The following is a 27416-nucleotide window of genomic DNA, read 5'->3' on the forward strand; positions in this document are numbered from 1 at the left end:
ATGAGACAGTAAGACCTAGATAGTTAAAAAAGTAAGGGGCTAATTTATCAGAAATTTCAGAAAATTATTTTTACTTTGGCATTTAATATTTTGCTAATCTTGGTTTGTTACCAGAATATTCTGTTTGTAGATAAATGTTGCCAGTGTGCATTCTTGGAACATGTACTGTCCAGATTTGGTATGGGTTGTACTGGCCCTCTGCACATCTCCCATTCTCCTCACCCATGCCTGCAGATTATGTTCATCCCAGGGGTGGAAATGTCTGACATGACTCTCTGGGCTCATGAGTGCAGTTGGAAGCCACAGAACTTAGCAAAGTTAGCCGGCCTGTACATGAATTGTGCCTGTAACTTTGGCCTCATTAGCACCACGGTATTTGTGACTATTTAACTGGTCCAGACTCGTCCCCATCAGATATAATTTCTTATGTTTGTTCTTATAATAAATCAAGCTGAAAGCTGATTCCAAGATGTATTAAAAGTCTTGAGAGAGTTTACCACTGTTGCAAAAGAGTTCAGTGTTTGGAATGTATGACTCTTACAAAGAAAACCTAGGCAGCCCCAGGGAACGATAAGAGAGCCCGCTCTTGGAGTGGTTTCCCTCTTCCCTGAAGACCCATCTGTCTCTCTGAGCCAGTCTGGTGGTTGGATTCCTTTTCCCAGGGCTGTCTCCCCTGTATGCTTCCCTTCTACTTGTCCTGTAGCCAAATCATAGATTAGCTATCATGACATATTATCAGTGGAAAGAACATGAGTTAGCTTCAGAATTCACTTGGGCAGAGACCTTTTCTTAAATGTAAGCATATAAAATGGATAAAGGTAGCATGGTGCCTAGCACATGTAGTTTGTTTTTTTTTTTTTTTTAAGTACATGCATAAAGTTAGATAGAGCCCCTCTGCTTTCAAGGATTATCTAAGCCTCTAGGAGGTCCCTAAGGAATTAGGCCAAGTCCCTAGGTCTCTGAGATTCCATTTGAAGAATACTGGCATTAGCCTAGGGACAGACTTGACCTCTACAGCGGTAATGGAGAACACAGCTTGTTAGGTTTGAGCCAACCTGGAAGCCTTTCTCTATATAATTTGGATAGATGGCCGACCTATCTTGAGGGGTGTATGCACTTGGTTCTGTAAGTCCCTAATTGGAACTGCTAAGGAACCATTCAGATACAGGAGAAATATATCTCATTAAGTACTGTACGAGTAGGTCCTGACTGCATTTGGGTTCACCTATAAATAATAATAATATGGAATACTTTGGAAGAATAAAATGCTTATTCAGCGTTCTGTGACCAGATTTATCCCCAGGCCCTAAATAAGAATGTGTACTTATCTCAGATAATAAACATGACAGCTTACAGTAGGGTGGGTACTACCAGGTATCAGAAATAATTGTATCTATCAAAAAAAAAAAAAAAAAAAAAGAAATAATTGTATCTTCATAATCCTCTTCTTCTCTTCATTTTGTTATTAATTAAATCTCTAAAAATCTACATTCTTCGTTTGTTTCTATTTATCCATTTGCAGAAGAATACTCAGCTTTGCTAGCCTAACTGATTTGAACATTGACTCTTCTTATTGGTGAAATACAGTTTTACATATTTTATATTAAATGTTTTACATAATATTTTTATATTGTTTATATAAAGTAAGTCCACGATGAATCCTTGAGATGGCAGTTAAACTTGATATGATTTGCTAAGCTAAGAGCGGTTAACCTAGCTTTCACTTTTTTTGTGGGGAGTGGATAGGCGAGACTTTTCCTCTCTGAATAAAAGCCTTTTGAATTTATGTGATCATGTGTGTAGGTTTCCCTCTTTCTTATTAGACTCCTGATCTACATTCACATTTCTACTTTTCATAGGAAAATCTAGATAATCTCTTAAAAATCAAAACCAAAACCTAACCACTGGTGTTGAGTCTTGAGTGTAGAGTACATGAGGGTGTAGGATGTGTGTGTGTGTGTGTGTGTGTGTGTGTGTGTGTGTGTGTGTTGTGTGCACACATGCAGAATTAAGAGGATAAAAAAAAAAAAAAAGAATTAAGAGGGTCTCTGAAGAGAGAGAAGCTGACCCTCTGTGTGAGAGGGAGAAACTTCCCAGGCAAGGGAGTAGCAAGAGCAAAGTGCCTGTGACAGAAACAGACTGACCTGTTGGAGAGGCAAGGTGACTCTCTGGGAGGTGGGGATGGGTGACAAGTCAGAGAGGTAGGAAGGATACACTCAAAGGAGTCTTGGTCAACACTATTCCTGGGACAGGACTTTAGATTCCAACCCAAGGACCAAGATCCAGAACTTGTGATCGGTTTTTATGGGGATACCTTTAATTTCTTGCTCAGTTCTGGGTTCGTCTCTTTGAATTTTGGAACACATAAAATAATCATTACATGATGCAGTTTTCTCTTTGAAATCATGCAAATTTTCATGTATTTGCTTCTTGAGACAGGAGACTGTCTCTGGAGATCAGCCTTTTCCAGTTTCAAATTAAACTCTCTCTTCACGAATTCTGACTCTTAGGCACTTGTGAGCCACATCCATCTTCATTTCTTTCATACTGTGCAGGCTGCTCCTCCCCCCCCCCCCCCCCGCCCCCTGCCGCCCAGAATGAGGTGTGCAAAATGCTTTTTTTACCTTACTATGCTGAGAGAAAATGAACAAATGAGCCTGTTTGCATAGAGGCTACTAGATCTGCCCTAGTTCAACTTTATACCAGTCTAGATCCGAGTGTGGCTACCTGACACTTTTCACTGGCTTTTGATTGTTGCCTTGAGTTAAAACTGGTCCTTTAAAGCCCCAATGTTTGGTTAGGGAATTGAGAATTACCCCTATAGCTGCTATTTCTGTAGCATCTGGATGATTTTTGCCATGGCATTGGGTGAAGAATCACATTTCACTTTTCTTGTCATAACAAGAGCTTTTATTCTTATTTCACCGCTTGAATCAAGCATTGGAAATTCTGTAGGATTGACTGTGTAAATCTGTCTAACACAGTACTGATTATCTCATTCTCACAAAGGTGGTTCTCTGGGCACTGAGAAGTGTTATGAGCTTCACATCTAGAAGGAGGGGTCAGCACTAGAAGCCACCATTCCTTACTTCCCTGACAAAGTGCCAGACATGTCTTCTTCATAATCCAGGGGCTTGCCTTCATAACTTGCTGGGCTGCCATACCCTTTCTCCTTCCAATTCTGGACTTCGATTACATAGAATATCACTCACCATTTAGAAAAAACCCCTAAATAATAACTAAAGAAAATATTTACCTTTAGATAAGAAGTCTGAGGAATTACTGAGGTTATTTAATGTTTTGGCAGAGTCCGGGAAATCAGTGAAAGATATTTCTGTTAACTTTCCAGATGTTATTTTTCTTTAGCATTTGAACAAATTAATGGACATCCCATTAATGGACAAGGTGTTAATTTTTCTTATTTTTTTCTCCTACAAAGAACTTCAGATTTTACTCTTCTTAATGAATCTCCTAATTCCCTGCCTCTCCCCCTCCCCCCATCCTGCTCCTCCACACTTTATTGTTTTGCCAAGAACATTTTGTGACCCTTGTTCAACTAACTAGACTATTAAAAACATTTTTGGCCCATTTTACAAAGCCAAAGAATATGCTTAAAAAAGGGACATCTTGTTGAGGGAACCAGACTTTTAAGTGGTGCTTTCAGTATTCCTGTGATGTGAAGTATAGAACTGGACCTAACGGTTTCTGGATGAAGAGAAAATGGAGGAAGCACAGACTGATGAGTTCGTGCTTACCCCACAAGTTTAATTGAGAGGGCCGGCCCAAGGTGAAGTGCAGCACAGCAGCCACGTAGGCAGGAGGGGTGCAGAATTCACTGTGTGGCCTTGGCCATCACAAGAACCATCTTGCACTCATCAATCTGAGAACTCTTGTGTTTCAAAGATCTTGAGTAAAGTATTGTGTCAACTGTTGTGATCCGTGTTGAACAGAGAAGTTGAACACAGTGTTAGGTATTTGATATATATATATATCATATATATATATATGATATATATATATATTTTTTTACTCTTTCATTTGCTCCTTTTTTTCCCCTTGTCTTCTAAGGAATATCTGAATCCTGTGTTTCAGCTATTGTGGAAATGAGAGAAGAACATCCTAACCTAGTACAGTCTCTAGCTTGTCAGTGATGTTTGTTTTAGATATTTATCCTTGCTTTTTTTTTTCTTTCCTTGACATGAAATATTTATTGTGGTTATCATCTGTGTCCACTGTAATAAGGGTAAATAATCACACAGTGTATAGGACCTGGTTTGCTACTGATTTTTTTACATGCGTCTGAAATGGCGCATTTTAACTTAAGTATTTAGCAAACATTTTTAAAGCTACAGATGGCTCATTGGGTCTGTATTAACATATATGAGTAGATGTTCCAAAACTTCACCCAAACAGGAAAGCGACCTTTTTGTGTGTGACTTGAACTGTGGTGGCTACTTAAATGGGAGTTCTTCAGCATATGAATCAGTGATTTAACTGGCATATCAGAGAACTCTGGAAGAAGGAACATTTCATCCCCGCATTTACAGACCATTTATCGCACTAAATCACGAGTCAGGGGCCTGACAATGAAATCCTTTTTGTATCTGGGTTGAAAAGGCTTTAAGAGTTGAACTCAATGCTCTTTATGGTGAGGTATGTTCTGTAGGTGCCAAATAAATTTAAGAGCAAGCTCGTTGTCTTTGTTATTGCTAGTATAGAGAGATTTACTACCTGAGATTATCTCATTCCTGTGGTGACATCATCAGCTCCTATAAAGATTATTGAATCTATTAAAACTGAAGATCACAAACTTTGTGAACACAGATACTGTGGTTTTACTTGCATCAACTTAGAGAGTGCTTTGTGTATGGCTTCATCGACATATATTCAGAGGTGTGATCACAGTTTTATTGCACAGTATGATGTGGCTGGGATCCTGTATCTACCACTTACTTATGCCTTCAGCAAATGTGTAATGGGTGTTGGCTATGCCCTGTGCAGGCCATCAGAGATAGGGAATCAGAAGTCAGCAGGACGCTTCCCCTGCCCCCCTGAAGATCATGATTTGATGCGGGAGAAGTAAATTGACAATTAGCACAGTTCTATTACCACTAATGTTAATAGAGGTAGACCTGGGTGTACGGGTGGAGTGCCAGTATAGGCTTGCTGGGAAAGACCCTTACAGGTGAGGAGATACCTAAGTCAGAGCCCTGAGCTGTCTAGGAGCAACTTGGGGCAAAGGGAGACCCGTTTCAGGAACATGAAAAGTGAAAGTGCGGTTAAAATGTTGCTGCTCAAATAATAATAGCAATAATGATAATAATAATAATAAATAAAGTGTTACTGCTCTAGGGTTCCTTGTCTTCTGTCACATTTGTAATTTGTAAGTTAAGTTTTCTAGCTATTATTCTGGTAGAATTCTGTGTTTCTGAATTACATGTGAAAGGCCAGATTTCAGTTAATTAGTTTGAATATATTAGCCACCAAAGTAACAGTCTTTCTGTGTTGCTGTTGCAGACTTGCCTGTGGAGGAGCAGTAGGTGAAGGCCCCAACACACGGGTGTAGGGTTTTTAGCAAACCTGTACCCTCTCCTGGACTCTCTCTCCTTGCTTTAAGTTGAAGAGCTTAGGCTATAAAATTCTTGAAAACATTTGAGTGCCAAAGTGTTATTATTACAGGGTGAGGAAACTCAAGATGAAAAGGAGTCGAATTTTAAAGTGGAAGAGATTAACTTAGTTAGGCTTTGCCCTCCATAGACACTTCGGACGCAGCCCATTCTGCTCTTCCCGGGTCACACGGAGGAGCACTGACTTTCAAAGAAGCACTCTGGCTTTCAGAATCAGTCCTTTAAAATAGAAAGATGAGCAAGTGGTATATATTGGCACATTTTGTCTGTACAGAAAATTGCCTTTGTTAACCCCATGTGTATTCTCGTTCTCAACCGCAGCTTCTGAGGAAAAGGCATATTGGAAATGACATTGTGACCATTGTCTTCCAAGAGCCTGGAGCACTTCCTTTTACTCCAAGAAGCATCCGATCCCACTTCCAGCACGTCTTTGTCATAGTCAGAGTACACAATCCGTGCACCGAAAACGTGTGTTACAGGTGAGCCAGCAGTCCTGCACTTTGACTCTGTCAGCTGTATTTCAGCAGCACACCTTCTCCTGAAATATCTTTGTTTTCCAATTATTATCTCTAACCCCATCATTATCCTTTTTTCTTTTGCTAATTATATTTCCACTGTCTTCACTCAGGTACTTGCTGTACAAAGTAACTGCCTCCTTCCCGTTTTGAAAAGTGAAATGCCTAGCAGTTCAAAATTGTAGATTATGCATTTCCTCAATTTTCCCCTTAAAAACTGCATCCAGCCCCTGCTGGAACCGTAGCTTAATTGATACCAGCCTTGGAGGTGGATGATGTGGCCATTTCGGTTCTTCCTGAGCAGAAGTAATTACTGTGGTGGTAAAACCTTGCTTCTCATCCGAGATTTTGGAAACACTCACCCCCACAGGGCTCCTGAGACCAGGAGTTGATGCTTGCGTTGGTGACTTCAAAGAGCCATACTTGTGCCGCAGAATCCCTAGCCTGTTTCTGACTTTTCCTTTTCCCTCCCCACAGACTCTTTTGTAGGAAGTAGTTGCCCCTGGAAGATCATGTCTCACGGGGTAAAAGAGTGGGTGTCTGACCTAAGTTTAGAACCCAGCGCTGCTGCCTGCGGTGCTTTGTACAAGTTATTTAATGCTTTGGAACCTTTCATTCCTTCTCTTAAATTTGAGGATAATAGTACCTACATCAGTGTGTAGAATAAATAGCAGAAATTATGCAGAACACCCATTAGAGTTCCTGGCACTCACCAAAGATTATTTCCCTTTATCATCCTAAAACAGTAAGTGCTGTTTCAGCGGCCTCCTGGGCCAAGCTGGGGCTCATGTGTGTGCACTGGGAGGGGATGGGAAGATGGGGAAGACTGTAAAGGATGTTCTCCTAAAGGCAGAGAAACTAGTCTGTCTGTTAGATGTGGCTGTTTTACAGGCCTGCCCCACGCCTAGCCCATCTCAAAGGAACACAGAGTCTATAAACTAGTACTTCCTAGCCTGAATGTTGCCTCACAGCTCGTTAAATGCGGTCATTCTCCCACCCTACTGAGGTACAGTGTGCTAATATCAGACTTGTAGTTGGCCTGAGCATCGGTGAGTTTCCCTCCCACGGTGATTCCTTAGTCACATCTGGGTAAAGACCACTGGCCTGAATGCTCAGAACTACTTTCAAAAAATGAGATAAAAAAGAAAAGAAACAAAAACCATAACATCCATGCTGTAAAACAGATTGACGTTGGTACAAACATGGTAAGTTGGATTATTCTTCTGAGATCTCACCCAATGAATGGTAATTATGAAGAAAAATCTTAAATGAACCTTCCTAATGGATTGGAAACTTAAGCCTAAGGCTTTATGGAATTTGGTGTTATTTTATTGGCTGCTGTTTTTAGGTCAAATCAAGTATTTTTAATTACTTTCCCTTATAGTTTATACTGATGTCAGGAGATGGTTCATGAGCACCAAAAATCTTAAAAGTTATCAGTAATGTCTATTTTCACTTGTCTCAGATTTTCTGGTTTTAATAAAATTACTAGGGAGGGATATTGAAACCAGTATTGGACTAGATGTAGATCTTACCTTTAAACAAAGTAGATTGTGTACTGTATTCTATGATAGATGGTAGCATTGTGCAAATCATTCGACTATGGAGTCATTGGTCTTTAAGAAACCACGTTGTTATCATTAAATTACCATTTGCTAATGAGATTCAAATATGAAGTCAGTAGCGTGCCTCGAATTTTGGGAAGTGCCTCATAAACATTTGTACTGATCATGCTTAAAAACTTCATGAGTATCCCACAATGACTCAGTAATAATCTTCTTGAATACTATAGTCAAATCAATTCCATAACATTTTATGAAGCCATATTAACTCTGTCACATGGAATAAGGTACAGTGCTTAGATTTTCCAAAAACACCTTATAGGGCTCTTCCATATGCCATTCCTCAAAACACACCGGAGACAAAATAAATTCATTAAAATCATTTCCAAGGAAATGATAAAATATAGTCCAGGTCTACTATTCTCTAAATTGCTATGTCTTAACCCATGGATACATCTTGAAGAAGACTAAATAAATCACATGCACCTCAGGGAACCCCCACAAATACTGTTTCTCTGATGAGCTTTGTGCACGTGTTGAGTGGTTGGCACATTCTGACTGATGAGGACCTACAGGACTGCTTAGTGTAGATCCATAGTCTAGACTCACTGTCAGTTGAGGTGACTTTCTCCTATAAGAACTGTCGCGACTGGCAAGTCTAGAAAGGTAGAAAGGCATGCTCTCACTTTAGAAAGGTAGTCTAAGGCACCTCCCACAGATGCAGCAGAGTTCCCAAGAAGGGAGGCTGGGTCTACTAGAGCCTGGGGAGAGACAATGAGGTAGCATCTCCAAAGCTCCATGTACTCTGAAATCTTAAAAAAGCAAACTTAACTAATTGCCTCTTTCTTTAGACAAGATGCTTTAATTTTACTAGCAATAGCTATTGCAGAGCTAACCTTGAGGGATTTATGTGTTTGTATACTTTCCAAGATAAACTCTTTGCAAAATGCATCCCATGGTAACTTAATGAGTAAACTTCTTGCTATGTAGGTTCGGTAGCTGTTGATTAAGTGTGAGATGGTATCTACCGAGAGTGATGGCTTCCTCTTTAGAAAATCTAATATGTAGTCCCTCTGGACAAAAATTAGATGATAGTGTTAAATCAATGACTAAAATAGTGATTGTTTGTGATAGTAATAATGATAAAATAGTTTGCATAATAATAGCTTTACCTGCATTACTTGGTTTCATGCTCACCATGGCCTTTTGAGAATGGCACTCATTCTCCATGTTACAGATGAGGAAACTGAGACATGGAGGGATTAACTTGCTAGCTCAGAGCCTCTCAGCAGGCAGTAGAGCTGGCATCCCAAACAGGGCATGGCATCTGCTCATCACTTTGTTCTCCCCAAACCCTTTAATTTGTATATCAGGGAATGCTCATTTCTGTGTTGCTGCTTTCAGTGGAGGGTCTTATCTTTAGATATACCATCAAGTTATTTGGGTAAAATAAGATTCTGAGGAACACCTGGGTGGCTCAGTTGGTTAAATCATCCAACTCTTGATTTCTGCTCAGGCCATGATCTCAGAGTCATGGGATTGAGGCCCATTACAGGCTCTGTGCTCAGTGGGGAGTCTGCTTGAGATTCTCTTTCTCCCTTTCCTCCCCTGTCCAGTCCTGCTCATGCGTGAGTATGCTCACTCTCTCTCAAATAAATAAATAAAATCTTTAAAATAAACACAAAAGAAAGAAATTCTGAAATACATTCTTGCTTCAACCCATTGAAAATCATCTAAATCTAGCCAAGGAATATTCCTCTGACCTCAACTCTTGTTTGAAAGAATTATATATACTTCTGTAACCAGCAATCTCTAATTGATCTCCATTCCATAATATCATAGTGATCCTGGAATAGCTAGACCTGAATTCTGGATACTTTTTATGTACAATTTGGATCTGAGATGCCCAGGATTTTAGTTGATCAAGAAGTTAATATACTGTATGTGGTAGAGAGAACTTCCAGTTAGATATTAGGGTCAGTAATTTGGGGCAAAAACAATTGCCTTTTTTTTAAAACAATTGCCCTTTTATAAGATACTTCCCTTTATCCACTATGGAGCTCTACAGTGAGATCTTTTTTTGGAACACAGTTAGATATAAAAAGTTTTCCCTGATGCTTTGGCTGGCTTAAATGCCTACAGGTAGTCCAAGTAGCTTGAGATCCATAGAACAAGGTACAAAAAAGTAATCCTGCAAAGTGTCACATGAGATTGCGCCACCTGAGCCTTCTGTGAGTACAGTTCTTTCAGGACTTTGTGCTGAAGAAGAAACAATTTCAGGGAGATGATAACATGAGTTTACTGGGATGGCAGGTCCCAGTGTGCAGATAGGCCATGGGAGCTCACTGACTAGTGTAAAGGAGAAGCAACAATATGTGGTTAGCATAATCACAAGTCCAGACAGGTAGCTTTGTGACAGTCTCTGAAGGTTAAAATGTGAGGACAAATTAATTCCTACTCAGTCTAGAATGTCCACTCTCAGGGTAGTAGCAAGAGGAAAATGAGTCAAGGATGAGGTGGGTCGCAAAGATACTTCAGCCTCTATAGCGTTTTTAAGGCCTTTCTTTGTGGACACAGTCAAGTATGCCCTATCACTGTCTGATTTAGTGTATTCACTGCCATCCCTGAATGAATTAGGTGCCTCTGTCCCAAAGAGAATCAGCCTTTCCCTCCCCTTTCATACCAGCTACAGCTCCATGCAGACAGTCTGCCCAGCTCCCCAGAAGTGACTCACTCTCCTGAAGAGTGTGCAGATTAAAGCAAAGGTGAGAGAGATCTGGAGACTGTTCTTTTTAAGAATCTAACCAGCCACTTTCCAGAAGAGGAGCCCACACCTAACAGAACAAATTTGGACAGAATTATTTCATTCCTTTGTTCACCATGTTCAAAATTTTCAGTAACAATGAAGATGAAGTATAGATCACTTCCTTTATTTCAGTGTAGAAAATATCAGTGTAGGCAGACATGAGATTAGTACTGATGCTGAGTTTCCTCTGAAACTCTGGGTTTCCCTTCCCACTGTTGATGCATTACCCTCTATCTAAGTCAGCTGGGGCAGCCGTGACAAAGTACCTACAAGCAGGTTGGTTTTAAACAACTGATATTTATTTCTTAGAGTTCTGGAATCTAGAAGTCCAGGATTAAGGTGTTGGGAGATTTGGCTTCTCCAGGGGCCTCTCTTTGGCTTATAGATAGTTGCCTTCTTGTTGGGTCCTCCAGTGGTCTTTCTTCTATGAACGTGTGCTCCTGGTGTCTCTCTTTGTGTCCAAATCTCCTTTTAAAAGGACACCAGTTAGATTGGATTGGAGCCTAATGACCTCATTTTGACCTAATCAAAAATAAGGCTTTGTGGCCCTATCTACAAGTACAGATACATTCCAAATTACTTGGGTTCAATACAAATTTTAAGGAGACGTAACTCCACCTATAACACCCTGCATCTACTAAGTTTGAAAAACAAACAAGCAAACAAACACTGGATATCCAGAAATTAGTATGACAAAAAGCTACAAAGTAGATGGCATGAGTTGTATGGTATATGTCACATTTCTGAAGGCAAATATTATGGAATTACAGCTCATTTTGTTTCCTATTTTTCTTTCTCAGTGTTGGAGTTTCTAGATCAAAAGATGTGCCACCTTTTGGTCCACCAATTCCCAAAGGAGTAACTTTTCCAAAGTCAGCAGTATTTCGGGACTTCCTTTTAGCCAAAGTAATCAATGCAGAAAACGCAGCCCATAAATCAGAAAAGTTTCGAGCGATGGCCACTCGAACAAGGCAAGAGTACTTGAAGGATCTGGCGGAGAACTTTGTCACGACCGCCACTGTGGATACCTCTGTGAAATTCAGCTTCATTACACTGGGTGCAAAGAAAAAGGAGAAAGTAAAGCCAAGGAAGGATGCCCATCTGTTCAGTGTCGGAGCAATCATGTGGCATGTAATAGCTCGGGACTTTGGCCAGTCTGCTGACATTGAATGTCTTCTTGGGATTTCCAATGAATTCATAATGTTGATTGAAAAGGATTCCAAGAACGTTGTATTTAACTGTTCCTGCAGGGACGTCATTGGGTGGACATCTGGATTAATGAGTATCAAAGTGTTTTACGAGAGAGGGGAATGTATCCTTTTGTCCTCAGTGGATAACTGTGCTGAAGACATCAGGGAAATTGTCCAGCGATTAGGAGTAAGTACAGGTTTTGTGTTTCTACCATCCTAGGTCTTTAATAACAGGTTCATAATGGGCTTCACTGTGGAAATTGTACCACGATTTTGGCACCTAGAGAATGAATTATTATTTCATGTGGCTATAGGGCTTAATTCTGAATACTGTGTCCATTTGAGCAGTTGCTAAATATGAGTGGTAGAGAAGCACCTGTTACAAACCATTTGGAAAGGAAAAGTTAGACAACTTCCAAAAGGGAACATCAGGATGTATTTTTATAGTATCTGAAAGAAAAAAATGTCTAGATAATATGTCTGTGTGTAGAGACTGCCATGTCCATACTCATCTAGGGGAGATTAATGGGCATACAGTTGCCATTGGCCCTATGAATGACTGTGTCCTCTTTGCAACTTCAATTCTGTGTGTGTTTATACAGCAGGCATTTTCCTTTAGTCTACCAGATTCAATATATTATTAATCTCTAGCCACAGTTTCTTCATCAAGTTTTATAGAATTACCCTTTGAAACTTTAAGAAAAATCAGTCATAAAACATTTTTCTTAAATATTATTTTTAGTACAGAACTCCTAAATGATATCCACAGTGTGTAACAGTTAAAATTTCTGATCCTGATTTTCACACAGAAAGATCCAGATTTTAGTTTGTCTGTCAAGCCAGTTATAAAAATAAATCAAATATACTGTAAGAACCCAAATGCACTTTGACAAAAGAATTTCTCATATTTAAATCTCCCCCCAAGGGGATGGACATTTCAGTTTTTAGAAAAGATTTAGTCAATTGTGGATCATGAAAAAAGAACTTATACCCATTTCCTGTCCCATTTCCTCCCACTAAATATTAATCTCCCCTTTGTTATTTGAGACCACGTATTAGAGACAATACAATCAAGTCAGTATCTGCTAGCCTTGGAGAAATAATGTAATTATTTGTAGACACTATTTACAGGAACAGACCTCAGTGTGTTCAATAGTATTATTGAGTGTATGTGCATAAACATAGATGTGATTTGGGGATGATTATGTGATTAGTTTATGTGTCTGGAGAATTGAATTATCTTTGTGAGTTTCAGGACACACTATGCTTTTGATAATGTCATAAATACTTCTTTTTAAGAAATCCACTTAGTCATTACAATCTGTGCTCCTGAAAATACAACACAAATAAACACCACTTCACCAATCACTAAAATGCACATTTCATAGGTCCTTACCCATTCACTGTCTTGGGGATTCTGTTCTACCATTTTCCTAGAAAAGCAGTGGTATGGCTAATGTGATGGAGTTGCCTAATGTCTGGATTATGTTAGAGGAAATGTATTGTGTGTCTAAGATGACTTGCAGCAGGAGATTTTGGACACAAACCAACCCACAGACAGTTTTGAAGGATTAGAACATAAGATTGGTACAGGGTAGTAGCAACAGAAATGCAAAGAAAGAGGATGCTGCATTCATAGTGCAGATTTGGGGAACGAGTGCTAGTCGGCAGGCGGTAGATTCAGTGTGCATTTAATAGTGGTGGAAACTGAAATTGAAGGTGTCTATTATGTAGGTAGAGACCCAGGAGGAATGAGCTTACCCCTTAAGGGATATTCGTGTGCAATCTGTGACCCATTCTCAGGGACCTACTCTCAGAAGAGCCCCTGCTTGGTTGAGTGCTCTGCTGTCACCATCTTGAAATTCTAGTCTTTGCCCAGGGGCCCTGCATTTTTATTTTGCACTGGGCCCCACCAATTATGTGGCCAGCCCTGGGTAGGTACATGGATAAGAAGCCACCATTCTCCTATGATTATTGAGTCCATGTGAGTATGTAAGGAACTCCAAATAACTGATCCTTTACCCTTTCCAAATGTTAAGAAGCAAGGAACAGAAGGGATAAAGAGATAGCAAAAAACAAAAGTAGGGCAGGTAGCAGGTATTTGGAAGAAATAAGCAGGAGAGACACATAGGTCTTAGGAAAGGATTGACTGTTCACTCTTTAGTCTGATACATAGATGTTAAATTTCAACTGAAAATTGCATTAATATTGGAAAGAAGGCAAGGCATACGTCATACATATGCAGACTTTTGGTAGGAGAGTATAGTTGAAACAAAGTTGAAAAGAAAGGAAAATTCTATTCAGGTTGTACATATTACAAAAGTATTTTTCCAACAATTTCCAATTAGTTCAGTTCATAACTTTGCAAGCCTCAATCTTTGAAAACTTCAACACTAACACCAATAATACCTTGCCCCATTTTTCCTGAGCTGCCAACTGTCCTGTGTGTCTATGGGACATTGATGGGATAGGCCACATGTGTGCCCCTGTGGGTAACCATGGAAACAGACATAGTGGACATACACTGAACCCAGCCCAGTCCTGCAGCTGTACTTACACTTGTAATTCTTATTAAATAGGAATCTGTGTATTCCAAGCGTATTTCATGGAAATGCAGCATTTCTTAAACTGCAACTTTATACATTAGCTCTGTGCTTTAGGGGATTATGGGTATGATACTTCCTGACTTTAAATTTCCCACAAATAAGTAATGCCTTAGTCATCAAATGACATTTAATGAGCCCATGTTTTTTCTTTCTGTGCATGTAAGTTACTCTCAGTAAGCACTTTTGAGGGTGGCATTAACTAATTATCAGTGCTTTAGTGCACTGCGAGGGACACAGACCTTTCTTCCATGTTCCTTTTTGTGATACAGCTGTAGACGCACGCTCTTGGGGTAAGGTCAGAGCACTGAAGCTGCTTGTGTTTGGGGTTCCCCTTGGCCCCCAAAGGATGGATCCCAGAGGTGAAGAAGAGGTGGCCACACAGGTGCAGGAGGTCTCTGCTGCCTGCAAGAGTGCCATCCTGCACACTGCCCTTGTCGGCAGATGCCAGGGAGCCTGGGAGGCCTGCCCACATTTGAATTAAATCACCCCACCCCCCTGCCCCCACCCCCGCCAGGAAAGCAGAGGCAGTCCACCCCCAGGAGACAGCTTCCCGGAGTACAGACCAGGATATCCCCAGAGAGCACTTGCACTTCTAACATTCTGACTTCTGCTGTGACCTCCTGGGAGCGGCCCTCTGAGTGTTAGCTTGGAAGGCTTATAGGCCATTTTTTAAGTTGGATGAAATTGTTTAATAGTTTTTAGTGTTTAATGGGTGAAACTTGTCATGGTTTCGAAAGAGTCTGTGTTTTCCCATTGCTGCAGTCCATCTAGAACCATGGGGTTTATATGCTTAAGACCCAAGTCAAAAAAAAAGACCTAAGTCAGCTGACATAGGGAAGGGGAGGAAGGAGTTATCAGAACCTGTCTAAAGCTCATGACCTCTGGGGTCAATGGCTTCTAAGAAAAAGCAGGACATCTGTATCAGTAGTATATTTGCCTTTGAAGGTAAAGCCACTGTTTATTTATACTTTTGCTGTTTTGCGTCCAATGCCATAGTTAATTATGGTGAACTTGGTATTGTGATGTCCTTGGCATGTCACCTGGACTGTTGGAGGACAGGGCTGGGAGGCCTGTGTGTGCATCTCTACCTTGGGATGGCGGTTGGGGGTAGTGAGGGTTGGTAGGGGAGGTGCTCCACTGCGGTGTCTCACGATCTCCTTCCCCTTCAGATAGTAACGAGAGGCTGCGAGACCGTGGAAATGACCCTGAGGAGGAACGGGCTGGGCCAGCTTGGCTTCCACGTCAATTTTGAAGGCATTGTTGCCGACGTGGAACCTTTTGGCTTTGCCTGGAAGGCTGGCCTCCGCCAAGGGAGCCGCCTCGTGGAGATCTGCAAAGTGGCTGTGGCCACCCTGACCCATGAGCAGATGATTGACCTGCTCCGAACTTCCGTGACTGTGAAGGTGGTCATTATCCAGCCCCACGATGATGGCTCACCCCGGAGGTAAGGCATGGGAGGCCCTGTACAGGGCTCGCCCCCTTCTTGGCCTCTGTAGCAAGTGCTGTCCTGGCTGCTCCCACAGGATCCGCAGAAGATGCTGTCAGATGCATCTTTAGCCAAAGTCATTTGGACATCAACCATTAGAGCGATTTAAAGAAAGCTTTAAAAAAGTTATTAGTGTATAATAAATGATCAATTACAATTTTCTAAGCAATTTCTAGGGACATTGACCATGTAAAAGCTGAGATCTTCCAAACTAAGGAGCAAGAGCACTCTGCTTGGTTCACCTGGACTGCTGAGATTCATGTCTAAGAGGAAATATTCTTTTTATTTTTTAAGATTTTATTTATTTATTCATGAGAGACACAGAGAGAGAGGCAGAGACATAGGCAGAAGGAGAAGCAGGCTCCATGCAGGGAGTCTGATGTGGGACTCGATCCTGGGACTCCAGGATCACGCCCTGAGCTGAAGGCAGGCGCTTAACCGCTGAGCCACCTAATATTCCCTAAGAGGAAATATTCTTTATCATGGCTCCACCCTTAGCAAGTTAAATACTCTGCACTGCTAGAGTTCCTTTCTATAAGGCAAGCTCAATGATTATTAACAGGATACGTAAGAGATCAGTACTGTATGTCAGAAGGAGTGGTGGACCATGAGATACACTCTGTGAAATGACTTCTCCATTCTAGTTGAACTGGTGTAGGACATTCTTGTAAGCCATCACGAGAATCCTATGCAAAGAAGCTCAGAGGTGGATGGGTGGAGAGTAGGAAGAGAATGGAATTAGTGGGAGATATTTTCCTTTTTTTTTTTTTTTTTTTTTGATTGAGAGAGAGAGAGGAGAGGAGAAAGGTAGAAAGAGAGAAACAAGAAGACTCCATGCTGAGCAGGGAGCATGATGCAGGGCTCCAGACCAGGACCCTGGGATCATGATCTGAGGTGAAGGTAGATGCTTAACCCATGAAGCCACCCAGGTGCCCCAGTAGTGTTCCACTGTTAATAGAAAATAATTGTGCTCAACATCAAGATCTTAGGCCAAAAGGGGAACAAAAGCCAATTAAGAATGAGCCATCCATCTGGCTGTGGCCCTCTGTTATGCTGTAGAGTGCCTGGTAGTAGAAGCCAGTGTGCATTCTCTCCCTAGCTCAAAAGGAGTTCCTACAGGCCTCCTTCCAGGCTCTGGCTTTTGAGAGATAGGCATGCTTGGAATCCAGGCCTTAGCAGTGTGATTTTGGGTCATGCCCATGCTCTCTCTAAGCCTTACTGTCTCTCCATGAGATGTGAATTAAAATATTGCCTATCTCAGACTTCTTTTATTTTTTTTATTTATTTTTTCCTTTTTATTTATTGAAGTTCGATTTGCCAACATACAGTATAACACCCAGTGATCATCCCATCAAGTCCCCTCAGACTATTTTTATAAAGATTAAGTAAGAATGATACATATAAAGCACATAGCATGATCAGAACTGCACACATTTTAGTTACTAAAAAAATTTTAAAAATTTAGGATATTTGTGTGAGTTTTTTCATTTTCTAAAAGAAATTCTTATTATTCCAAGATAGCAAGATGACTGCCCACTTTCTGGATGTACTTCCATGGTAACTGAGATCATTCTTTGTACTTTGTGTCCTTACTTCATTCTGTGAACCAGCGCTGTCCAACTGCAGCTTCTGCGATGATCATGTTCCATATCTGCACTCTCTGAAAGAATGGCCACTAGCCACATGCACTTATCACACACTTGAGCTAGTGCTACTAAGAAAGCAAATTTTTCATTTCAGTTGATTTACATAGCCACCTGTGGCTAGTGGCTACCATTTTTTGGCTAGATCAGCCCTAAACCATGGCCTTTTTTAGAACACAGACCAGAGGCATACTGTATACCTTCCTTCCTGGTTAGCATGCAGACTTTGCAAAAGTCTGTTTCTGTTAAATTTCTTACTACTTAAAAAAAATAAAAACAAAAATAAAATAAAATAAACTTCTTACCACTTGTTACCTGCCTGACTTCCTGTGGGTTTGTTTCCTATATCTACCCAGTAGTTTTATAAAATAAAGTTCTAATGAGCTGAAATTCTTCTTGAGAGTAGCAGGTGTATGTCACGGGAAATATCCAGGATGCTTCTTGTTGCCTTGCCAGGTTCTGTCCTGTTCAGTCTATTTGCTTTCTGAGAATCCCCCGAATCACACATAGTAGTATGAGTGCAAAGAAATCAAAGACAAACTATTTTATTAAAAATTAGACTTGGAAATAATAAAAGGCAAGTCTTTAGACCTTTGAAACCACAATATTGTGTAAGTGAAGTGTTTTAAAATAAAATTTAAGCCAGTTGCCAGAAATTTTTCCATATAAAAATTTTTCTTCTTTTGATGGAAATACAGATTTATAAATCTGGTAAGTATCTGTCTTAGAGGTTGATTACTGCTATGGAGTTAGACAGAAAAAGTTGCCATATTCACCTTTTGAGCTAAAAAATGACATTTCTTGGGAAACCTGGGTAGCTCAGTCAGTTAAGCATCTGCCTTCAGCTCAGGTCATGGTCTTGGGGTCCTGGTAACAAGTCCCGCATTAGACTCCTTGCTCAGCAGGAATCCTGCTTCTCTCTTTGCCTGCTGCTTCCCCTACTTGTTTGCTCGCTCTCTCGATCTCTCTCTTGATCCCTTTCTCTTTCTCTCTGACAAATGAAATATATTTTTAAAAAATGACATTTCTTACCTATTTATAATTCTGACCTCCTGTTGCTCAGTAGAATTTTTTTTTAACTTTTCAAGAGCTCTGGTTAATGAAGATGTTGAAGTTATTATGTTTGGTATTTAGAATGTATGATTTAGAAGAATATAATTTCCTGAGAAGTACTGAATTATTTCTCCGCTCAAACAAACAAACAAACAAACACTACCATTTAAAAGTTCCGGCTGGGGCAGCCCCGGTGGTACAGCAGTTTAGCGCCTGCCTTCAGCCCCGGGATGTGATCCTGGAGACCCGGGATCGAGTCCCACATCAGGCTCCCTACATGGAGCCTGCTTCTCCCTCTGACTGTGTCTCTGCTTCTCTGTGTGTGTGTGTCTCTCTCATGAATAAATAAAATCTTAAAAAAAATAATTAAAAAATAAAAAAATAAAAATAAAAGTTCTGGCTGTTACTTTTCTATTCAAGGACATGTTTTCTGCCTTGGTCTGCACATAATGAATTCTTTGTTTTAAATGCAAATGTTTTTATTAAAGCTCTTCAAGGTATTTACAGATTTTGTCTTTGTTTCCTCAGAGTCTCATTAATGTCATTTCCTGAAGATACAGACTTCTCTCCTGATTAATCTGGAATCACTGTCTCATGTATTTTTACCTTAGTCAGGGTCAGAATGAGCTGTTTACCTGGTAGTGACACCCCGCCTGCCCCTCGCCCCCATTTCTGCAAGTCACGAAGGTTTAAAGCCTCGTGTTTGTTATTTCAGATTCTTTCCATCCAGTCTTCCAATTTTGTGGGAATTTGAATCTCAGTTTTTAAGTCCATATTTTTGTTAGTTTGGGATTCGTGTTCTGCCTGTAACTGCCTGGGCTCCCTGATCAAAGTACTTGCTGTTGTCAGGCGGCTTCGCGTAACAAGAAGTGATCCTTGCAGTAACAGCCCTTTGCTTCAGACCGCAAAACAAGGATGAAACGTCATTTTAAATTTCATCTGTGCTCCAGCAAGTTTAGCCTCTATGTTAGTAGATTTTTTTAAGGAACAGTTTTGGGATGGGTGGGCAGGGGGGCATAATAGGGGAAATGGATAGCCCCTTCGCTCATTTAAAAAATTAAAGTACAAAACTTGTAAGTGAAACATCGCTTAGTGCCATTTCTCCTTAGCAAAATACACAAGGATCTTCCGCAAGCTAAAGCTACATGTGTGATTTGTGGCATGGATAATTACTGCCATCTTTTTCACACACTGTTCAGAGTGCTTGTCAGGGAGGGGCAGAAAAAAGAAGACGTTAATTTAGATGCATGTGTGTGTGCCTGTGGGCGCACACGTCTATGTGTGCGCGTGTGTGCACGTGGATGTGTTTGTGCGCACGTGTGTGTTGATCTCTAATGTAAGACCCATAGGACTACAAAAACAGACAAATCAGTGAATGGCAAAGATACTTCAGTCTTTGTCAGCATCACGAATGATAGAGTGAAAAATGCTCCGATTCATTTTTGCCATTGATCAGCTGGATTTTCTCCAGCAGGACCTTAGTGGGGAATGACTCGCCTCCAGCCTGTCTGTTGCCATCAGCAGTAGGATAGGCCTGTCCGCTAATAGACTTAATTCTGATTGTTCACAGGTCAGGAGGTGTTTGCTCATGACTCAGAAGCTGCTGGATTAAATGAAGTCTTTAGTTGGGAAAGTATTTATCAAAAGCTCCCCCAACATTTTGAAGTCCTGTTCTCCAGCCTCGAGGTGATGGTAATTCGGCTGTCCCTCAGCTTGAAAGGAAGGCAGATCCGTTTTCCCTTTCCCTTGTGGAGATCCAGAGTATACTGAATGAGGAGGATCCCTTCGGGAATGCTTATTAACTGATGTCGTGCTGGGGTTAGACCGGGAGCAAATTCACATAGACGGGGAATGAGTGGCAAGAAGCAGTTGGGGAATAGCACTCTTCAAATGAAAATGAGGTTTTAAAGAGAGGGGGGTTATTTCCCAAGCAGACATCTCTGTGGCAGAGATGAAGAAGACTTGGCTGAAGATGCTTCATTAAGCTCTAACTTGGTTTTGCAAGGGATCACATTGCCCCAGCTCCTAGCCTTCAAAGGTGACTGACACTCTATCACTGTCATTTTAAGGCAAGCACATCAATTTAAAAGCCCGATATAAAGGCAATAACAACTCATCAGAATTATGCATGAGTTGTTATACAATGTGAGTGATGCAGTAAATATGTCCAATAAACGTGGAAATGAAATTCCTTGCTATGGCGCTTCTGTTTGGGGCGATTTTTCATACTTTGTTGGCATACCATCCCAGGCATATTTTTCTATATAATGTGAAACAGTGGAAATTGTCTCATGTCGTCTTGAACCTAAATTGTTATTCTCTCATCATTCTTCTGAAGCTTTATGCTCATTTTATAAATTTATTTTAATTTAAGCTCATTCTATAAATGGAAGCTTTACATTTTCTGCTGTGCTGCTGGTTGCCAGACCATTCCACTCCCTGAAGTACCCACAAGAAGATGTAGAAATAGAACTAAGAAGGAAAACTCAGTTTTTTTCATGTTAGCAGTTTGGGGAGATAGAGATAAAAATATATAGTGTAGATGGTGAGTTGAGATCTTGACCTTTGTGGTTTTTAGAATAGAATTCCAACTTATTTGTGTGGGTAAGAAAAATCAGTTACATTTGGTACTTTTTTTAAAGATTTTACTTATTTATTTGAGTGAGAAAGATAGTGAGAAAGAGCATAAGCAGTGGGGAGGGACAGAGGAGAGGGAAAGGGAGAAGCAGACTCCCCGCTGAGCAGGGAGCCTGACATGGGGCTGGATCCCAGGACCCTGGGATCACAGCCTGAGCCCAAGGCAGATGCTCAACCACTGAGCCACCCAGGTGCTCCACATTTAGTATTGTCTTATGGGTGCCCTCTAGGAATGAATTTTCAGTGTAAACTGAGAGATTCTGCATCCTCTGCCCCATCCCTCCAACTTGAAGTTCAGATTTTTCTCTCCCCCCTTGAAGTAAGAGCTTTGCATTACAGAAGTAACAAAAAGGTGGTGGCCTTGCGTTTACTCATTCCATCTTTTCTTTCACCCTTAGCTGCTTTGTGCCACAAACTTTGCTAGATACTGAAGTGGGGGGAATGACAAGGAAAGATGTCATCCTTATTTCCCTGAAGTCTTTTTTTTTTTTTTCTACTTGGCATTCTAAAATAGAGGTCTTCCCAACAGAAGTGTATTTCTCAAACTATAGCAATAATGTATTACTTGATACTTAGTAGATCAGTACAGAAAATGCTTCACCCTCTCCAGTCAATAATTGACACTTTTGGTGTGCCTGTGTTTTTGTTTTGTTTTGTTTTTTGTTTTTTTAGCAGTTTGAAATGTTGTGATGCCAGTGACATTGTAACATGAGCACAGAGGGTGACAAATAGGTGCATGCATAACAAAGGACAAGTACACTGTGCAAGAATAATGGACAGCCAGTGGGTCTTCTTTTTCATGGAAATACATTCCTCAAAAATCAGGCATCAAATCTTCTGTGTTTAACTTTGAAGGATGTACCACAATAAAACGTTGTTCCTGGTCTCAAGCTTCCTAAGGAAAAAAAAAAAAAGGAAGGATGTTGGCTTCCTGAAGAACTTTCTGAGCCCTTGTTTTAAGTTGAATGATGTACTGAGTACACAGTAGGTGAAGACTCAGTTGCCTGTGTCTGGTGAGGCAGGAGAGGGGTGCAAGCTGATGAATTATTCAATTCCATATAGCCTTACTTCCCATTTAGTAGGGGACACACCCTTTCAATTTGACCTTTATTCAAAGGGCTTGGTCAAGTAGGTTTATGGTCTAGATAGGTCTTTTTCTATGTATTGCCTAGATGTCTATTTCTGTATAAATTAAGGAAATACGTAGAAGAGTGCATTAATGTTTCATGTAGTACCTATTTCATATATGACACTGCCCTAACCTTTACAGTAAGTTACTCTGTGTGGTTATCTCCCCATTGGAAGCTTTTGATTTTTTCTATGCAACAGAAAGAAAGAGTTTGTGATTTAAGTGAATGAGCATCAATTACCCCTGTCACCTTGTTGGATGATTTGGAAAGAGTCTTTTAGCTATTAGCAGGCTATTAGCATAACAGACATTAAAATGATTAAAATATCAGTGATTACTTCAATCCCTAGGGCTATAAAAAGGTTCTTTTACAAAGTGCATAATATAAAAGAAGCAGGTAGTTCATTTGAGGGGATCTATCTGCCTTTGTTCCCAAAGATGCTCTTAGCTCCTCCTGGAAACTGTGACATGATGTGGGCCACATTACTATTCTGACAGTTTTCTGAGGGGGATGATGAAGTGTTTTGGAATGAGTGCTGAGCTAGGAGTCCGGGTTCTGGTGTGAACCTGTCCCTGATTGGCTGTGTGGGTTTTCCAACCTGTCTGAGCCTTCTTCTGAAAGTGGGAGATTTCCTTTGTATTACTTCAGACATTTTTGTGAAACTGAAATGCTATGATGTGTCTGGAAAACTGGGAAGTGCCACACAAGGTGAGCGGGGGATTGGAAGTCAAGAATAAGCATTGCAGTATGTTGTAAGGCTTTATGTTAGATTATTGGGTTCAGTTAAAGGTTCTCTGTGATGCAGCCAAGAAAAATAAAACCAATAGGCAGTTTCAAAGTACAGTAAATGCAAGTCACGATTATGTGATTAAGCCCTTGCTGCACGGTCCACTGCTTACCCCGTACAGGTCCAGGAGTGAACTTATGTAACTGCCTTTTTCTTGTTTCTTTCTTTCTTATTCTTTTTTTTTTTTTTTTTTTTTTTTTTGGTAAAATATAACTTGTTTCTTTCAGTCTTCTCAGTCTTCTAGGTTTTTGGTTTCATTTTGCCACCCTTCAAAAGCATTTTCCCTATTTGTCATCTGTTAGAATTCTTCCCCCTTCTTAGTTTTGAAGTGGCTTAAACTCATGTGTCCTACTTTTATGTAAGATGGAAAGAAAAAGGAACAGGATAATGATGAATTGTTCTATAAGTGAAGGCACATAAAGGGAATCTTACAGCTCCAAAATTTTCGGCAATTCTGCTTGTTAAATGAGCTTTACTATTCCATAGTTCTAGAAATCTACATATTATCTAGAAAGAACTTTCATGAACATTTAGGCACCTCTCAGTCTTTATTTAATATTAGCTTCTTCTGTTTTATCAATGGGAAAAACAGTAGTATCTATTTGTAACTGACTTATTTCTTGTGAAGCCAACACTTCGGAAAGCTTATACACTTCCTATGATTTAACATGGATCTAAAGAGAGTGTGCTGTTTCTAAGCTACACGTTGACAGCTCTGGGTTTTGAGCCAAGAGCCCAAACTGTCTCTTTAATGCAGAACAGTGTGATTCCTGGGGAGGGTCCCTGCTGGGGATGGGTAGAGAAAACTGCTATGGCCTGGCTGGGTGGAGCCATCCTTGATGGCCCTGATGGTCAGGCTCGAAGGTAATAGGGATCCTTCAGAACTTCAGCCCAGCCAGTGGTGATTCTACTTTCAAATACTCAAATGATTGATGGCTAACGGGGCGTTCTTCCAGGAAACCAGTGGTGTCATTTTAAAGAAGTTGGTCTTGGGAGAGCAAATGCCCACTTGGGGACCTTGCAGAGTGTCTCTCTAGTTAGGGATGATGCATAAGTACAGTGCTTGGCAGTGTAGGCGGGTGCCTGTAATGGTGACCCAGAGCAGGAACCATCTCTGTGTTGCTCTAGAACCCTACTCGTAGGAAACGTCTTCAGGCAGCTTGAAGCAGGGAGAACGCTGATCAGTGAGGGTACAGTGAAGTTAACGAGTGTCCCTTGTCCAGGAATAGCCATCCCAGAAAGTCTACCAGGCTAAGTTCAGAGGGACAAGTAGTAGTGTTTTGCAGAGTAAAGCAATAAAATGTAAGATGCTCTGAGGGCGCCAACAAATGAACCTGCTTGTCAGTTTTATAGTTTTCTGTAATATTGCACGTTCAGTGAGCACATTTTTATGACCACTTTGGTCTACAGAATGTTTTGCCTTCCTTCTAATACTACAGAGTAGTAGTAGACCCGGAGAAATTATTGGCTAGACAAGCCATGTTAAGAATTATATGTATTTTTAACCCTGAACCAGAGTGTATATTGATCTCTACCTGGCATGTTAATTAGAAGCATAAGTAGGTGACAGATTCATTTGGTATTGAGCAAAGAGGAAATCCATATGCTTACATGGAAGTGTCCCCACAGCCTTCTCTAACGTCTTTGAATGTCTTCTTTGGGCAAGCAAACTGTGAAAAGTGTGCTAGAAGCTAGAGACACACAGTTCATGTCTGTGGACTTGATTTGATGTATGTCAAAAGGAAGCTGAGAGCATTTTTCTGTGCAGTCTGAATTTGTACACTAATGCAAGGAAGCTAAAGGCTTTCTTTAAAAATGTTCAGTTATACACAACATTAGCAGTTCACTCTTTGGGGGAATGTCTTTTTGGGCTAGGTGTTTTGGCATTTGGTCACTTTGAGTTTCTTTGGTCTTTACCTAGTGGTCAGAAATCTTTACCATGTGCTCCTTCAGGGCAGCACCAGGCTTGATGCTCTCTCCCGAGGAGCGGAGATTTCTCACCTGATGTCCTTGCACTGTAGCTATCCATGGAGACAAAGAGGAGTGTGCAGAGACAGGTGCGGGTGGGGATGAGTTTCTCAGACTCGCTGCTGCTGCTGGAGGACCTCTGCTGTAGGTTAATTGGCAATTCTTATTTTAGACCACTCCTTATTTCCCTAAAAATTGGTTGAATTTTCTATACTTGTCCTTCCAGACATTTCTTAGAACAGAACTATATTTGACTAGGTTTGCTGGAATGTTAAAATTAGCGGGTTTTATTCGATGATTGAGTCCTAGAAGTAAACAAAGCAGAAACCTAGTTTATAAGAGTAGTTGCCATAGAAGTGTCACATACTAACAAAATTAATTTTGATTTTCACATAAAGCCATTCTTTTGAAAAAAGCTGATCTTTATTAGAGCCAGAGAATGCTTGTTTTTACTATTAAGTAGATCATTTACATATGACTTTGTGCAAGAGGTTGAAAATAAAATAATTCCACCGAGTCTCCCCTCGACCTCATGCATTCACACACGTTTTTGTCATCACTCTCTAAAATATTACTCATGATTATGCATTTATATAATGTTTTTCCTTACAGATTTAAGCTAAATTACAATGTCTTATTAAAGGCTACAATCTATGAGCATGAATTAAATATTCCACACACCTCTATCATCTGTCTTGTCTTTGCTTTTTCTTCCTTTTAAGCCTAGCCCAGTAAAGTTGGAGCCCAGACACGCACTGGAAATACCCTTTGCCCTTTGGTCCACAAGATTCAAGGTTTCATGTTCCTTCCATTCACATACAACCCCAGGACCTGTAACCTGGGTAGGTCTCCTTCCTTTGAGGATTCCCTAACCTGTACTCTTCGGGTAACTGCAAGCTTTGAGACCAAAGCCTGGGGGTTCATTTGAATATCCAGTGACTTCCTTAGAGCACCAGGTTGGGTAGAAGACAAGAGTAGTAGGTTTTATCCATATTCTGATATTACTCTCCTGTCCCACCTTCATGACTTTGAATTAGGTTGTTGGTCATGGATGAATCAGTAGTCCCAGGAGATGTGTCATCTAGTTAATGAGAAAAACACTTGGAAACAGTACAAGTCCATGAGTGAAAGTTGGAGAACCTTGACATTTTATAAAATAATAATTGTAATAATAATAATAATAATAGCCATGTGATCCAGTATAAATTTGGGCTTATCGGATTTGACCAATCATTTAGCTAACCCATTTCTGAAATTCAGGGTAATTTAAACTCACCTAGGTAAGAGATTAATTTTGCTTTGGGGAAAGGAGAGTTAAAAGATGAAGTAAAAGTTTAACAAAACAGGTGTGAGTATCTTTTTTGGACGGGTTATTCAGTCTACTTCTGTTCTCAGAGGGTAGCACCAACTATCTGTTTGGTTTCCCAAGCTGGGAAGCAGGCTGTTGTTCTAGTCCTACCTGTCTCTTCATCCCAAGATCCCAAGTACTGTTGGGTTGACGGGTAGGAAGCAACTTTCATCCAGGATTGTTGTTGAGAAAAATGAAGCTGTTCTATGCCTTGGCCCTTTTTGTGAGGCCAGCCCCACCTTCCTGTCCTGCGAGAAGCTCAGGATCTCTTCTGTAACCCAAGAGTTCAAGTTCCACATGATGTCTGAAAAAAACCTTATTGAAGAATGAGTGACATAACAAAGGTACACGCATCTAATGCACAAAGCTTAGTGAGTTTGGAGATACTTATCTCCCATGAAACCATGCCCATGCCCATGAAACCATCACCCTAATCACCATAAATGTACCCATCACCTCCAAACATTTCTTCCCATGCTACGTATGTACGTATGTGTCTCTTGATGTAGACCTGTCTTCATTCATTGCATTGGGCAGTCTGTGGACTTTTTACTCTTTTTTTTTTTTTTTTTTTAATTTACTCATGAGAGAGACAGAGAGAGAGTCAGAGACACAGGCAGAGGGAGAAGCAGGCTCCACACAGGGAGCCCGACACAGGACCCGATCCCAGGTCTCCAGGATCACACCCTGGGCCAAGGGCAGCGCCAAACCGCTGAGCCACCCAGGCTGCCCTTTACTCTGGTTTTTATGAATCTTTTAGTTCTGGAGATTTTCCCGTATTGTTTCTTAATCTCGTCCCCATGTTTTTCCCTTTCCCTTCTTTCTGGTACTTCTGTTAGGTAGACTTTAGACTTCTTAGATTGAGCTTTAATTTCCATATGCTTGTTCTCCTGTAACAGTAGAGCTCGTCAATTTAGCTTAGTCTTTGTGGACTTTTTAGTTTGAATTTTAGCTATCATGTTTTTCAATTTCAAAAGTTCCTTTTTCTGTAAGGAAATGGTTGGTGAGCCTCACTGCAGAGTGATTGGATGGCTTACATCTCATTCCATTTCATTGTC

At 40.6% G+C, this 27416-nt stretch overlaps 1 protein-coding gene across 15 annotated transcripts in view; it reads left to right on the forward strand.

The window, feature by feature from the left end:
* The window catches only part of SIPA1L2 (signal induced proliferation associated 1 like 2), a 212841-nt gene that overhangs the window by 138741 nt on the left and 46684 nt on the right, over positions 1-27416 (forward strand). For all 15 annotated transcript variants that reach the window (XM_072755961.1, XM_072755966.1, XM_072755970.1 and 12 more), the window contains exons 8-10: positions 5949-6106; positions 11311-11887; positions 15476-15750. In XM_072755961.1, the coding sequence (XP_072612062.1) occupies positions 5949-6106; positions 11311-11887; positions 15476-15750 (1010 nt within the window). The remainder of the gene's footprint in view (positions 1-5948; positions 6107-11310; positions 11888-15475; positions 15751-27416) is intronic.

This window comes from Vulpes vulpes, chromosome 4, assembly GCF_048418805.1.
Source record: "Vulpes vulpes isolate BD-2025 chromosome 4, VulVul3, whole genome shotgun sequence".
In the NCBI taxonomy this organism is placed as follows: domain Eukaryota; kingdom Metazoa; phylum Chordata; class Mammalia; order Carnivora; family Canidae; genus Vulpes; species Vulpes vulpes.